The following is a 15,033-nucleotide window of genomic DNA, read 5'->3' on the forward strand; positions in this document are numbered from 1 at the left end:
AGAATTGTATCTATCAGAAGAAATGGTAAATGAAGTGGGAGCTTTCATCCGAGCCCATGTAAATGATTTGCTCTCAATTTCTCAAGATATTGCATTGGGTAAAGATGCAAGGTTGTTCTTAAAGGTTGCTATATACTTGTTGCTGATTTCTATTGTTGGTGGCTTGACTGATTTCCTTACTTTGGGTTACACCAGTAAGTTTCAATTCCAGTTTGTTATTATTATTACTATCATCATCATCATTCACAACTTGGGGGGGAGATAGATTTTAAGACCACCTTTTGTCGGACTACTTACCAGTCTCAATAGTTCTATTTCTTGATAAGTAAAGAAGAATTTCATGTCACATGCGTTGTTTCTCCTAGTGTTTATAATTCTAGAGATGTTTTGAGTATATAAATCTCAGATTCAAGTGCCATAACTGTTTATCCACTCTCCTTCTGGCAGGCCTTGCTGTTATTCTCACAGTTCCATCACTCTACGAGAGATACAAAGACTATATTGATTCATATGTCATAAATGGGTGCGGGAAAATGCAGCAGTTGTACGTGGAATTTGATTCCAAGTTTGTGAACAGAATCCGGAAATGGATTTTGGAGAAGCAGAAGTTAAGCTGATTTCCTTTGTTTCTTCTTCAGTTTTCTTCTTCTTTCTGTTTGAGAGTGCCATCGTTTCTTGTTGAGCATTAGGGATGTGGAGAAATGCATTTCCTCTCTGATTTATTGTTTCTGGTGTGTGAGTTCATTAGGTTTTAACCAGAGAGATCTTATGGAAGTTACCACTCGATGAAATTTTTTTTAGTGAAATGAATGGTTGAGGAACATTTAAACAAGGAAATATAGTTTTTACTTTTAGAAGACATGTTATCAAAATGTAATTCCAAATCGGGATCAAATTTTTATTAACTTCAAATCTTGGTGTAAATATTGAAGCTATGAACCATAATTTTTTCTTTTGAGTTTTCATTGATGGTATACTAGTTAATGTAGGCAGGTTGGCCTTTCATGATATTCCTTTACTCTTGCAATGGCTCAAAACTTGAGGAATAATCTAATTCGAACCAAACGAAAGGCAGTGAAGAAAAGGATATATGTTTCTATTAATAGTTGAGTATTACATAGAAAATTTCATTGAAAAACCTAAAGGCTATCATAAATTTGCAAACTAAATCTAAATGATATAACAGGGAGTAGAATACTCTTAAGAAATTAAGATATTGACAGCCCATTACAAAGCTTAATCAAAGACCCAAAAGAAAAGATCACGTTTTAACAGCAAAAGAAACCAGCAACTTATAGTCCTGGCTACGTGCAAAGCCATCACGGTAGAAATGGAGCTGGGGGTTTGAACCGGAAGAAATGGCAGGCCTTGAAGGACCTAGAACAATGGAACCTGAACCTGTAGGTTGTTTAGCACTCTGAACCTCTAATTCTTTACCATCTTCCCTCTCTGCAGTAGGCTGTAAAAGGTCAGCTTGGCTCTCATGGGTATGAGATTCAAATTCGGTCTTCTTGAAAAACGACTTAATACAGTGAGGGGCTGCACAGATGAAAATCCCCTCCATTATCTTGATTGTCTGAATCTTCTATATACGTTCATCACACCTAGGCAAAAAATAAGAAACAATAATTTTTGTCAATGTCAAGTTACTTATGTTTAAACTAAATAAAAATTAGTTAATGAATCAGGTAGAATCTGACTTTTCCACAAGAAAACAAACAAACACCAGTGTCAAGGAAAAAAGACATGAAATTTCCACATCTTAATGATCTTGCTCCTAATAAAACCTCCCTAATTTGCTAAAAACAATCATTTACTATCCATTATTGTTACTTCCTACTCATATTTAAAAAAATACATTATAATTTATTGTTTTTTTAAATATTTACAAAATTTAAAACCAACAATTACGTTCACATATTCAAAACTCATATTCAAAATTCATTGCACATTTGTTGTGTTGTCAAAACTTTAAATTCAATTAATAAAAAAAAATAAAATGCTGTGTACTTACCTTATAGTTGTTACAATAAAAAATTCGATGGCCTGGGTTAGTGTTAATCCATGATGTCCTAATTCAAGCTTATTGACCATAATGACAAACAGATAACAAGCCTTTATCTTTCATATGGCAACCCATAGCTTTTCTTTTCCAACCCTTAGCTTCTCCTTTCAACTCTCAATTTTTCATTTTCAACCCTTAACTTCTATCTTTCATACTCTCTTTCTTTTCCTTTTCAACACCCAAGAAATTACAATAGTCTCTTACAAGCCTATATCTTCTATATGGTGACCTGTAGCTCATTCCTTTCAACCCTCGGCTTTTCCCTTTCTCTTCAACAAGTAAAACATTGACAAGATCCCATAAGTTTCCTTTTTTTTTTTTTTTTCAAGATGGTTAACTTTTTTTAGTGGACATTAAAGTTTCTTTTGTTTTTTATTATTTATTGAGTTCGCATTTAAAAAATTTCACGTAATACAACTCGTTCAGATTATATGTCATACCATGTAGGATTTACCATTAATTTAGATAGTTGACCAGATGGAAGGATCACATTGACACAAGTTTGGACAATTGAGGAATTAATTAGAACTTTTTAAAGTTTAGGGACCAAATAAAATTTGGCCCATAGTTTAAGGACTATGCGTGCTATTAACTCATACAAAAACTTAAAAAGACTAGTCAAAGCTGGGTCAACGGTTCAGTGATGGTCCAATCCGATTCAAATGATTCAGGCCAATTTCAATGCTAAAAAAAGGTTGATAATTTAGCATTTAGTCAATTTAATTAGACTACTCCATAGCTTGGCCACCAGTAGTCGACTCAAGTTGAGCACATGGACTTAAGATCCAGGTCAAGTCCATACATGGACCCTTAGGTAGGTTTTTTTTTTTTTTTTTTAAATTATAAAACATAAAGATTTTTTTTATTTCATTTCTCTCTCATTTCTAAAAAAAAACTCTAAAACTTTTTAAAGAAAAAACAAAGGTCGACTACCTTCCTAGAATCCAGTTAATGGCCGTCGCGTCAACCGTTATCCACTGTCACCAACCACCACTTGGTGGTGCCACTTGAAGCCCAAAATCTCCAAAATGACCTTCCCCACTTTTCATCATTATTCTGACCTCTATTTAGTCTAAGTCAAAAAAATTACGTCTTTCACTTTTTGAAACACCATCTTTTGCCATGCCGTTCGCTACCTGTTTCTTTTATCTTTCTCCTTTTTTCTTGCTCATCTTTCCTACCAAAATTTGAACCTCAAATCTCTTTCAAAGACCCTAAATTGAAATCTATGAAAGATTTGTTTTCTTTATTTTTCCTTTTTTTGTCACTTTTTGTGTTTTTTTTTTATGGTTTTTGATTATATTTTGTAGCTTCTTTTAAAAAGAATGTGGTTTCATTTTTATGTGTGTTCTTATTTGGGTGGGTTTTAGGTTTGGCTTGGGATGTTGACAGAAAAAGTGGTTTATGATGGGTGGTTTTAGGTTCTATTATGGGTCGATGGTAGTGGTATAGGGATGGATTTTTGGTGGTTTGTAGGAGTGTGGTAATGGAATTTTCTTAGTAGAGTGTTTCTTGGCAATGTTGGAACAATGAAGGCACTGGTGAAGGCGTGAAACTTTTTAGGCAAAGTTCCTTTATTGTAAAAAAATGTCCTTTTCTGTGTTAAAGTTTATTGGTTTTAAAAGGGATTTTAAGAACATAGGGAAAACTAACAAAACATGTAAAAGTCTTGTGGGTAAGATGGGGCTTTATTGGCAGCTAAATTTCAACTGCCAAAGGTGATGATAAGGTGGCTCTGCAGAGGTAGAAATGGTTGGTGTAGAGTTAAAGAGGGTTGGTAGGGGATAATGAGTGCTAGTGATGTGTTAGGGCATTTTTGGTTTCTATTTCTTTTTTTTTTTTTAATTTTCAAATTTTTTAAAAAATAATTAAATCTTGGGCTTAAAAACTTTAGGCTTCACAAATGGGTTTTGGGCTTTAACAATGAGCTTGGATCATCTTTCAATTTTGGGCATTCAAACAGTTGCATTTAATTAAGATTTCAAAGCCCGGTTAAGAAAATTAGTCTTAATTAACAATTTAGACCTAATTGATAGATTGAACTAATTCATAAAAATAACCTAGTTAAAATTAAGTATCTACAGTTATTCTTTTTTTCGCATTGTTAAGAATCAAGAATAGGGTAAAAACATAAACAATAATTTTGTTTAGGCCCATTGACCTAAACATTTCTTGTTTTTTCAATTTCTTTCTTTTTTTGTTTGTTTTTGATCATTTTAGTTTTTGTTTTTCTTTTGAAGCCAACATAATAAACTTAAAGGTTAAACTGGAAGCTTTTCTCACAACAGTTTCATAATAAATTAAAATAAAAACTCCTCTCATCAGAAACTCTACAACTTTAAAAATAATTGAAACAAAAACTACTCTTACTAGAAGCTTTACAACTTTAAAAATAAATTTAAATGATTCAAAGATTTATATGAAAGTCTTACAAATCGTATCCAAAGGTCTTAAGAATTATGCCCAAAAGTTTTACAAATCTTAATACTGAAAGAGACTCTGTTAAAAGAACTTACTAATCTTACTCAGAAGACTTAGAGACTATGCCCAGTGATTTTAGAAATCTCGACACTAAAACAAATTTAGCTTGAAAAAGTTACAAATCTTACTTGAAAGATTACGACATTATGCTCGAAGGTCTTATAAATCTTAACACCCAAGAATGCTACTCTTATTAGAGGCTCCACAACTATTAAAATTTAAACTATTCTACCTAAAGAGCTTACAAATCTTTTCATCTTTACTTGAAGGTCTAAAGATTATGTACACAGAACTTACAAATCATTCTCATATTTACCTAGAGGTCTTACAAATCTCGAAATTGATATAGATTTTGCTCGAAAGACTTATTAATCTTGCCTAAAAAACTTAGAGACTATGCTCAGAAGTTTTACAAATCTTAACACTAACGAATGCTCTTCTAAATAGAGGTCAAGAAATTTTAAAAATCTCTTCTAGAAAAGGCTCCTCTAATCAAAGGTATTGAAACTTTAGGAATCTCATTTAAAAAAAATTTCTCTAATTAAAGGCTTTAAAACTTTAAAAATCTCATTTAATTAGAGGCATTGAAATGTTAGAAATATCATTAAAAAAAGTTCCTCTAATAAGAGGCATTAAAACCTTAAAGTTCTTATTTAGGAAACTCAGAGATTCTTATATGAAAAAATAAGAATTCATTCAAAAATTCACATTTAAAGTGCTCATCTTAGTTCATGATTTGAGATTCATATCAAAGGATTCTCAAGATTCATTTTGAGATTTAATATTCATACCAGAAGGTTTTCGAGATTTGCATCAAAGATTCAAAATTCACATTAAAAGGTTCTTGAGATTTGCATCGAAAGTGGCATCATAAGTTTTTTAGATTCGCATTGAAGGCTCACATAGGTCTATAAATGATTTTGAATGAATTCAAAGGTTCACAAAAGAAAAGCCAAAATCTAAAAATGATATAACTTTAATTGAACCGAAGTTTGAAAATGAAATGATCGAAACTGAACTATTGTTAATAATGAAGTGATCAAAATTGAATCACAAGTAAAAAATAAATGGACCTGAATTAAACTGAAGCTAAAAACCAAGGTCTTGAAGTCTTATGAACCTTGTTCAAAATTTTACAAATCTTGCTATTTGTTTAAAATGTCTATCTAAATGTAGACAAACGATTTTGGAATTAAAATTTTTGTTGAAATTTTTTCCTTGGCCAAAACTTAAAATCTTATTTCTAAAAAATTTTACTTAACTAAGGATAGAAATCTCTTTTCCAAAATTTTCCTTATTCGAAATTTGAAACTTTATTTTCAAAATCTAATTAAAATCTCATTCTTGAAAACTTGAGTTCATTATTTTGAAATTTTTTCTATCTTTGAGAAATGTTTTTCTCAAAATCATTTTTTTTTTCAAAATTTCTTGTCATGCAAATGCCCCATGTCAATATAAATAGACCATGGGAATACCTTTTGTCCATACAATGCAAATGTGCTGCACAAATGAAAATATCTTTTCAATATACAATGCAGCATGCATAGATGCAAATGCAAACGTCTTTTCAATGCAACATTTAAAGATACAAATATTGCTGCCTTTTTCAAAATGCTAATGTAGTGTGTAGAAATGTGAGTACAGGTATTCTTCCAATATTCAAATATAAATGATTAACTACTATGCTGCAAACACAATGATTTTTTTTTGTATTTTCAAAAAAAAATTTCTATTTAAATTTTTGTCGTTCAAAATTTTATTTTTTACCAAAAAAATGAAAAAATTGGTCTCAGTATTCTTCAAACTTTTTCAAAGTAATCACAAAATTATCCCGTATAAAGTGCTTCAATATCAAGGTGTGACTTTCGAGTCTTTTAAAAACTAATGATCACTACTTGAAATAATCATGGATGAAGTGGTGGACAATTTAGCTTTTTTTGACATGTCCAAAAAAAGGTTTCACAAGAATCACAATTCACTATGGGAGGCAGGTTAATTTTTTTCTCTCAAACTTTCCAAAAATATATATTCCTTGAAAGTCAAACCTTTTTTACAAAAGTTCATTCTAAAACATAATCAATTTTGACACTTTTTAAGTTTTTTAACGTGATATCTTGATGCATGTCAACATTAGCTTTTATTTGTAGGCACCAAATTTGGGTGACTAGTTTGGAAAAAGAATTTTGGGTTCAAATCTTCAATCTTTAAAAGATGTTAAATATTCAATTAGCATCAATCTTCCAATGTCTTTCCTGTTCCTTAGATATTTCATCATGATCTCTTTTTTTTGGTATAAGCTTGGCAACAACTTGTTCTTAGGTTATTATTTTAGCTCTAGATTGCCTTCACAAGTTTTTACCCTAAGGTTTTATTCTTTTTTTTTTATTTTTTTTGATTGTCCCATTATGCATTTAAGAATTTAAAACTCATCTAAAATGACTAATGACTCGAAAAGAATGATTTCAGTAAATAAAAGAGGCCACAACCATATTAGTGATGGTGAATTTTCAAGGAACAAGTTTTTTGGTATAAGTTTTATACTTGATCAAAATGAACTTTTCGAGATATGTAATGTAGGTCGGGGTTCGAGGTTCTGAAAGAATGGATGATGGGCCCAAAACACATGTTTAAATGTGATCAAACTGAGGATCATTTCATATATGAAGGAAACCATTTGAGATGTTTGTCTTGATCTTATCATCCCATTATTTCATTTTTTTCATTTTCTTTCTTTTATCTTTTTTTTTTTTTTGGCATAGTTTTCACTTTTGCATTTTTTTGTGAATTTTGACTTTTAGTGGGATGGATTTAAAACTTTTAACATTTGCCATTCAACATAAGATTTTTTTTTCTTTATCCTTGGAGCTTGACTTCATCAATAAGATTTTTGAATAAATCATTATATATGTTTACCCCTTAATGTGGAAAGTGGTTTTTGAACAAGGCATATTTAGAAAAAGTTCATTAGACTCAAATAGGTTACAAGTGGATGATTTAACATTTGTGAAAAAAGATGAAATATGGTCATTTGTTATTTCAAATGTGGTCACTTATGCTAAAAAGCAATTTCTTGGAGCAAATTTGTTCGAAACAATTTGAATGTTTTCTTCTTATTTTATTTTATTTTTTTAAATTTAGTGGTTTTTTCAATTTTTATTCTTGTTCTTGGTCATTTTGGGTTTTCTAGCTTTCTTTTATTTTTTGAATCATATGAACACCTCAAGTTTATGATGTAACAATTAATCTTTTTTTTTTCTTCTTTTTTTTTTCCATGCCTTCTCAACTTGTGCAATTGTTAATCTTTACTGATGGTACAATTCGAGGTGAGTGCCTTATCTTGATAGTCAAAAAGGTTCATGTGATAATTGAAATCATGTTGAAAGGTTCATGTATATCAAATCCAGCAAATAAGATTGAGAAATGGCACAAATTGGATTGTCTCAATGGTTATAAGTAATTATGCTTTTGGTCAATATAGCTACTATATACACGAAACAAGGACGACTTTGAGTTATTTATGGTCATTTGAAAAATGGGTAGTTTTGGCATATTTAAAATTTTTGCATTATCTCAACACATCAAAGTACCAAAATCAAGATTTTTTAAAGAGTATTATGTTCACTTGACCTTCAAGGAATTCAAGATATTTTTTCAAAATTGATTATTTCAATGAAAGTCATCTCTTCATAAGGTTTCTAAATGAACATTAAAGCTTTCTAAGTGGTTTAGGTGTAAATGCTTAAAGAAGAAGTGTTTTTTAGGGGTAAATTATTTTTAATAATGATCACCAATTTTTTTGAGACACTTTTCATCTTTTTTGTTTTTGTTTTTTTTTCTCTTTCTTTTTTTTTTGAAAAACATTTTGTTCTTATTATAACTTTGGACACAAGTTATATGGGGATTTATTCTCAAACAATTGATTAAAGAAAATCAAATTAACTAAAAAAAAATTAAAAAAATGTTATAATGCACTCATTTAAAAATCTAGCAATATTGGTTCCATGCAATAGATACAATTCGAGCAACTTTTTTTGCATGTCATGCTCACAAAATTAAACTCTTAAAAGTTTAAAAATTGTTTCTTTCAATTGTCTAAGACCTGAAATTGGATTTAAGACAAAGTAAATTTCCATTGCTCTATAAGCTTTGAAGTCAAAATGCCACGATTGATCAGATCCTTAATTTTTTTTTTTAACAATCTGTATTTTTTAGTTGGATGACCAATTGCCCACATGTGATAATCACATTTGCTATATGGACTATAACTCTTTGTTAATGGATTTTTCAGTAGTAAAGTACTGATTTTTTACTACCAAAGACAAAAGGTTAAAAATGGAGATAGAAAGATTCTCTCGATTGTTTCTTGGTCTTCCTTGCCTTTTTCTTGGTTGGGTAGTAAACTCGGATGTAGAGACTAGATCATGAGCAATTATTTGAGTTGAAGATTTGCTTGAAATTCTAGTTGTGGAATTGATTGGCATGGGTAAGGATTTGATGAGACATTGTTTATGATGGGGTAGTAGAGATGGTAAACTGGGTGGGGGTAACATAGTCAAAGCCTATACTTTGTGGCCCCTCACCGATCACATCTTGAGCATCTATTTCATTTTTTTGGATTCTCCATCTTTCCTTATATCTTTGCCTTTAAGCTTTTCATTCTTAATCGTACTTTGTATTATCTCTAAGAAAATAACCATGTTTGTAAAATTTTTTATGGTATTCCCTATCATCTTGTCATAATAAAGTGATCAAAGAGTGCTAACAAACAAGACAGTGATTTTTTTCTTTGTGAATGACAGTTGAACTTGGGCAACTGTATCTTTCTATCTTTAAGCATACTTTTAAAAGTTTTCATTAACTTTTTTCTCCTTATTTTGTAAAGACAGACAATCTTGGGCCAAATTTATGGTATGATTGTATTGTACGATGAAAACCCTAACTAGCTCCTCCCACGAGTGGATACGACTTCTATTCAATTATACATACCATTTAGCTATAGATCCCATAAGGCTATATTAGAAAACGTGGATCAATAGTTTATAATCATCGGCATAAGTAGCCACTTTTTGATAGTACATTGTGATGTGAGTCATCAGATATTTGTTTCTATTGAATTTTTTGAATTTAGGAATTTGAACTTCAATAGAATTATCACATCAGGTTGAGCATAATTCAACTGCATCCATTGATTCATAAATATCCATCCCTTTTATGGCTCATAGCCTTTTTTTTTATAAGTTTTATCTTGTGATGAGACTCTTGGTCATGTTTTACTTTTAGGACACTTGTTTTAAGCTTTTCCTGTCCCTTGTATAATCCAAATTAGGGACATGGATTGGATATAATAACTTCATCCCTATAGCTGAAATGGCATGCCCTTAAAATTGAGTAGTCCCTGTGTTGCGGGCATGATAGGGCAGCATATGGGTGAGCAGATATTGGTTCAAACCGATTTAACCGATCGAAATTAATAAAATATGGTTATTTTGATTCGATTTAGTCGGTTTTCAAGTATAATTAGTTTTGAGATCGGTTAAATTGGTTGGTTATCGGTTTTCAAAATTGATAACCGAATTAACTAAATTAACTGATCTTATAATAACTAAGGGTAAATGTCTTTTATGTTTTGCATCAAAGTTATGAGAACCATATTTGCTTGATTTTCTTTTTTAAGTTGGTTTGTTGACCCTTGAATATTTGTTTATGTGTTGAAATGACAATTATTATGTATTGATGGCTTTGTTTGTTATTTAATATATGTTAGAGTAATACTTTTTAAAATTTATTGTTTAATTTATTTTGATTAAACAAGTTTAGATGAGTATTTATTTGTCTTTTTTATTGTAAAATATTGTAGAAATTATTAAATTCTTTAGTGATTTAGTTTGAATGGTATGTGAATTTGAGTTTTATTGGATTGAATTTGTAGCTAAATAATTATTCAAAATAATAGAAAAAATGATGAAAAATCCGATTATTTAACCGAATTAACTGAACCGAACTGATTTTTGGTCGGTTCGATTAAATCAGTTAGTTAAAATTTTATTGGTCGGTTCTATTACTGGTAGAATAAAAATCAATTAATTAAGTTATTAATTTTTTTAGATCGAACCGACCGACTGCTCATCCCTAAGTAGGCAAATGGACATCCTCCAATAACGAGCATAGATTATGGTGGTACTTCTTAAGAAGTCTAAGCTTGACGTGGGGTGAAACTTGGTGGATATTGATTCGATTATTTTTGTAAGCACATAGATCGTTTAAGTAATAATAGAAATCATAAAAGTCTAGATGCGATCTCACGACGATTAGTTAAAGAGATTTTTAGCCTAAGTACCTATTATCCCCATAACCCATAACCTATGTAAAGTTGGAATCAAACAAAGAAAAATATGACATTAAACTAACTAAATTAAAATAAAATCAAACAATGGTTTTAACACAAGTACAATAAGATGTAAGCATGCAACATGTAAACTAAGTAAAATAAAAGAATGTGCAAAAATAATAGCTAAAATGATATGCAATGAACTAAACATGAATTGAGATATAATTCTAACCTAAGAATTAAAAATAGCAAGCAAGAATTGAAACAAAAACAGTAACTAAAGCAATGTAACTAAATTAACTAACTATAACTAACTCTAACTAACAACTCAAGAAATTTCTAAAAATTCTAAAGATTTAATAAAAATACTGAAAATTAACAAAAATAGTAACTTAATTAAAGATAGAACAAAATTGAAGTAACAAATAAAAGTTGAAAATGTCAGATTCAAGGAAACATTAAAAAACCGAGAAAAGAAAGCAATTAAAAAACCTGAACGTCCAACAAAAGAAATCTAATTCTAATAATCTTCAATTGTATAGAACTAACTTGTAAAAGACAAAAAAAAAAAAACAGTTAATGATCTACAATGCAAACAGATTCTCAACTGAGGATTAAAGGATTAAAACGCACAATATAATGGAGAAGCAAAAACCGAGGACAACTTACAAAACTGGAAAACCAATTATCAACAAGAGTTTCTAAATCTAATGTTTTGTAATTTTTATAAAATTAAGCCTAAAATTGCAGAAACAAGTTTTGATCTAAAGTAGGAACAAATTGAAAGTGCTAATATTGAAGCAAGCATGCAAAATCTAAACCAAAGAGTGAAAACCGAAGAGTAGTTACAAAGCTGGAAACAAAACTTCACGCTAAGATTTTGGATCTAAATTGTGTAGAAACAATTGAGCATGAGCTGGAATTTAAAAGAAAAACTAAAGAACTAAAAAGAAAAACTAATCTTGAAGAACGAAAATTGAAAATAAGATGCGAGAACTACAAGAAAACTTAAAACAGAAACTGAGTTACAGCAGGTTTTCACTGATTTAAGGAGAGAAAAATTCAGATCTGGAAACTTCTAAAGAGAACAAACTGGAACTGAGCTAAGGTAAGATTCATCAACAAGTTTACCACAAAATTCAGCAAAGAAATCACATCAAACAATGTAAATCTCAACTCATTGAACTACAAACTAAAACAGTATACAGATCAAGAAAAATAGAGCATTGTCAAAGAAATTGATCCAAACAGCAATTAAAATCATGAAATTAAATGGAATCAATTGAGAACTATCAAGTAAGAATCTAAAAGTATAAAGTGCAAGAGATTCAAACCAAACTCCAAGATGGAAAGAAGATCTTGCTATGTTGTCACTCATGCAAAGTTTAACTTTGCCGCTAATGTTTGGCCAAAATTTAGGAGATTTTTCTGGAACTATGTAGATCGAATTTGAAGCTAACTTTTTGCAGATTTAAAGATATATGAGTTAGGAATCTAAGGAAAAACTTTTGGCTCAAAACAAGCTATATTTGATTAAAAACCAATCAAAACACTGCAAAGAGGTCAAAACCGCAAATCACCAAACAGATTTGAATAACTCATGAAAACAATTAAAATTGGACATTAAAACTTGAAGATCTGAAACTTTTATTGAAAAAATCATAAAGTGCACTTAAAATTAAAGTAAGAAAGTTAAATTTGCATAGAAAGTAAAAGAAACTTGGGTGCCAAAGAGCCTTATTTGGAAAGCAAGAAAATAAAAGTGCTGAGGAAAGTAAATGTAGAAAACTTAAAACTAAAATCTAAAAATCTATCTAATAGTCCTCCTTTGGCTGGCCACTCCCCTCTATTTATAAGCAAATGGAAGGTGGTTCAACCTCTAAAATTTCAGCAAAAATATCTAAGTAATTGCCAGCTTTTAGATCCTTCTTCCTCCCTTCTTTCATGGCATTTGCTTACTTGTTTGGCTCCTTTAGCTCCCCTTGCTTTCAAGACTTTTTCTCATGATCTTTTGCACTTCAAGAAGTCAAAATTATGACCAATAGGAGGCTTTCAAACAGCCAACTTAGCAACTCCAAATGATCTTCTTTAAATCTCCAAAAATGGCACCAAGATGCATTTATCATGTGATGCTTGTATCTAGGGCACACTAGCCTTTTGTTCCTTCATTTTTGCCGCCCAATACAACATTTTATTCTTTTATTTTGCAGCCAAAATTCAAGCCATTAAGAAAATATATTATGCAATATAATCCTTAGAAAAATTTTGAAAAATTATCAATTAAAAAAATAGTTTCCAACCTCCTAATGCAACTATTACATTTCAAGCATGTATAAAGTTACTTGAAAAGTGATAATGCATTATTAAGCTAAAGAAAACAGTTCCAAATGGGAATTATGAAATTGAGAGTTGAAATAAGACTTCATGAAGTTCATTTGAGCTTAAAAAAATCATAAAAGAAAGGATTAAGAACTCCTCTAAATGGCAAGGTAGAACAATCACACTAATTATGTCATTCTCCAACTTTTTTCACCATAAATTCTTTAAAATGAGTCGAAATATTCTAAAATTCTTCATTTTCTATATTTTCTCTTTTACATGAGATAATTATGTATTTATGAGTATTTTTATCAAAATTCTTAAGGATCAAACTAAAAATCAAGAAAAATTGCACTAAAAAAATATTAAAATTTTAGTACAACAAGGTATAGAGGGTCATCATCGTCACCTTGCTATTGGTGTCCCTTTTGAATGGTTTCTTCCTTTACTGTTTCTTTCCCTTGGTTCATTTTTATCATCATTGTCATCATTACAGTCAATTGTTTTTTTTGTCCTCTTGTGCCTTCTTAATTTTATCCATCCTATTAGTTAGTTCTCCTTCCATAACTTTAGCTCAAGTATTATATGAATGGTGTTCAAGTTGACATAAAACCTTTAGTGATTGAGCCATCTTTAGACTTTTTATTACCATAATTTTAAAATTAGGATCTTATATCACTTATTTACTTGTGCTGTAACAATTTTTTTTTTTATATTTATGACAAAAAATTATTGGGAAGAACTTAAAATCTTTCTTTTTTATTTACAAATTTATTTTCACATGTAAACTTTTTTTTTAAAAAAAATACTATTTACAAATCCACAATTGATGCAGGATATGCATGAATGTAATGATGAATTTATGAATAAAAAATTTAAGGTGAAGCAAGATAAATTTTCATAGATACATGATCTAAAAAATAAAATAAAATAAAATCCTAAAAACGATGAATTTCCATATACGCATGGTCCAAAAAATCTTAGTAATTTAAAATCTTCCTAATTTTTTTTTCTTTTTTTTTTCAATGAACCACCATTTTTTCAAGACCTTTTTTTTTTCTTTCCTTTTTTTTTTTTAAAAAAAAACCTTTTTTATTTTCTGTTTTGGATATAAATGACAAATGACAAAATATTTCTATCCATTTTTCGGATTGACACTTTTTCTTTTAGTTTAAAGAAAATATATAATTAAAAGAATTCTTTTATTAAGAAAAACAAAAGTTTATCCTTTTGTTTTTTCTTAATAAAGAAAAAAAACCATTTTTTTTATAATTTTTTTTCAAATGCAAAAAAAAATAAAAAATGAATAAGCAAAATGAGATATTGTAAAAAACCATGAAAGATACAAAATTTAGACAAACATACAATAATTTAAATTAAATAAATAAATGGCTTTTTTTACATTTTTGCTTTAATTTTTAGTAGTGATATATAACCATTTTATCATTAATCCAAGGAAAAAAATGTTATCAGAATGATGTTCCCTCACACGTAAGCATTTGGGTGATTTTTTTAAAAAAATTAACATGTCTTTGGGGTTGGCTCCTTATAACTTATTATATGCTTAATTTAGATTGACACGTGTTTAAAAATTTTTAAATTGTTCTTTACTGTTATTTATGATGGACTAGTAAGACACCTCGATCTTTATCTATCATAGGTTATGAAAGAAAATGGTTCAATATAAGTAGAAGTATTTTGTTTTTCGTTGTGGAGGTTATCACTTTATGAGAATGTAGGTTCTTTACTTCTTCCTATAAAAGACTGAGTCTGAATATATAGCTCAAACATAAAACATAATGTGTCATCATGTATGAAAGGGAAAATAACACCATCTCTA

General features: G+C 29.6%; 1 protein-coding gene and 1 long non-coding RNA gene across 2 annotated transcripts; one reads left to right on the plus strand and one right to left on the minus strand.

Annotated features, from left to right (window-relative positions):
* The first annotated feature begins 22 nt into the window (after positions 1-22).
* Positions 23-1,015, plus strand: LOC111317467 (reticulon-like protein B12). The gene is made up of 2 exons (XM_022919891.2): positions 23-194; positions 448-1,015. Exons 1-2 carry the CDS (start codon positions 23-25, stop codon positions 615-617), a joined length of 342 nt encoding a protein of 113 aa, XP_022775626.1. The 3' UTR covers positions 618-1,015.
* A 59-nt stretch (positions 1,016-1,074) lies between these two features.
* On the minus strand, positions 1,075-13,090 carry LOC149520147 (uncharacterized). The gene is made up of 2 exons (XR_016332649.1): positions 12,209-13,090; positions 1,075-1,604 (listed from the first exon to the last, which is right to left on the minus strand). It is a non-coding gene; the product is annotated as an uncharacterized LOC149520147 (long non-coding RNA).
* Positions 13,091-15,033: the final 1,943 nt, after the last annotated feature.

Source organism: Durio zibethinus, chromosome 2 (genome assembly GCF_047325235.1).
Source record: "Durio zibethinus cultivar Kanyao isolate XHJ-2024 chromosome 2, ASM4732523v1, whole genome shotgun sequence".
NCBI lineage: Eukaryota > Viridiplantae > Streptophyta > Magnoliopsida > Malvales > Malvaceae > Durio > Durio zibethinus.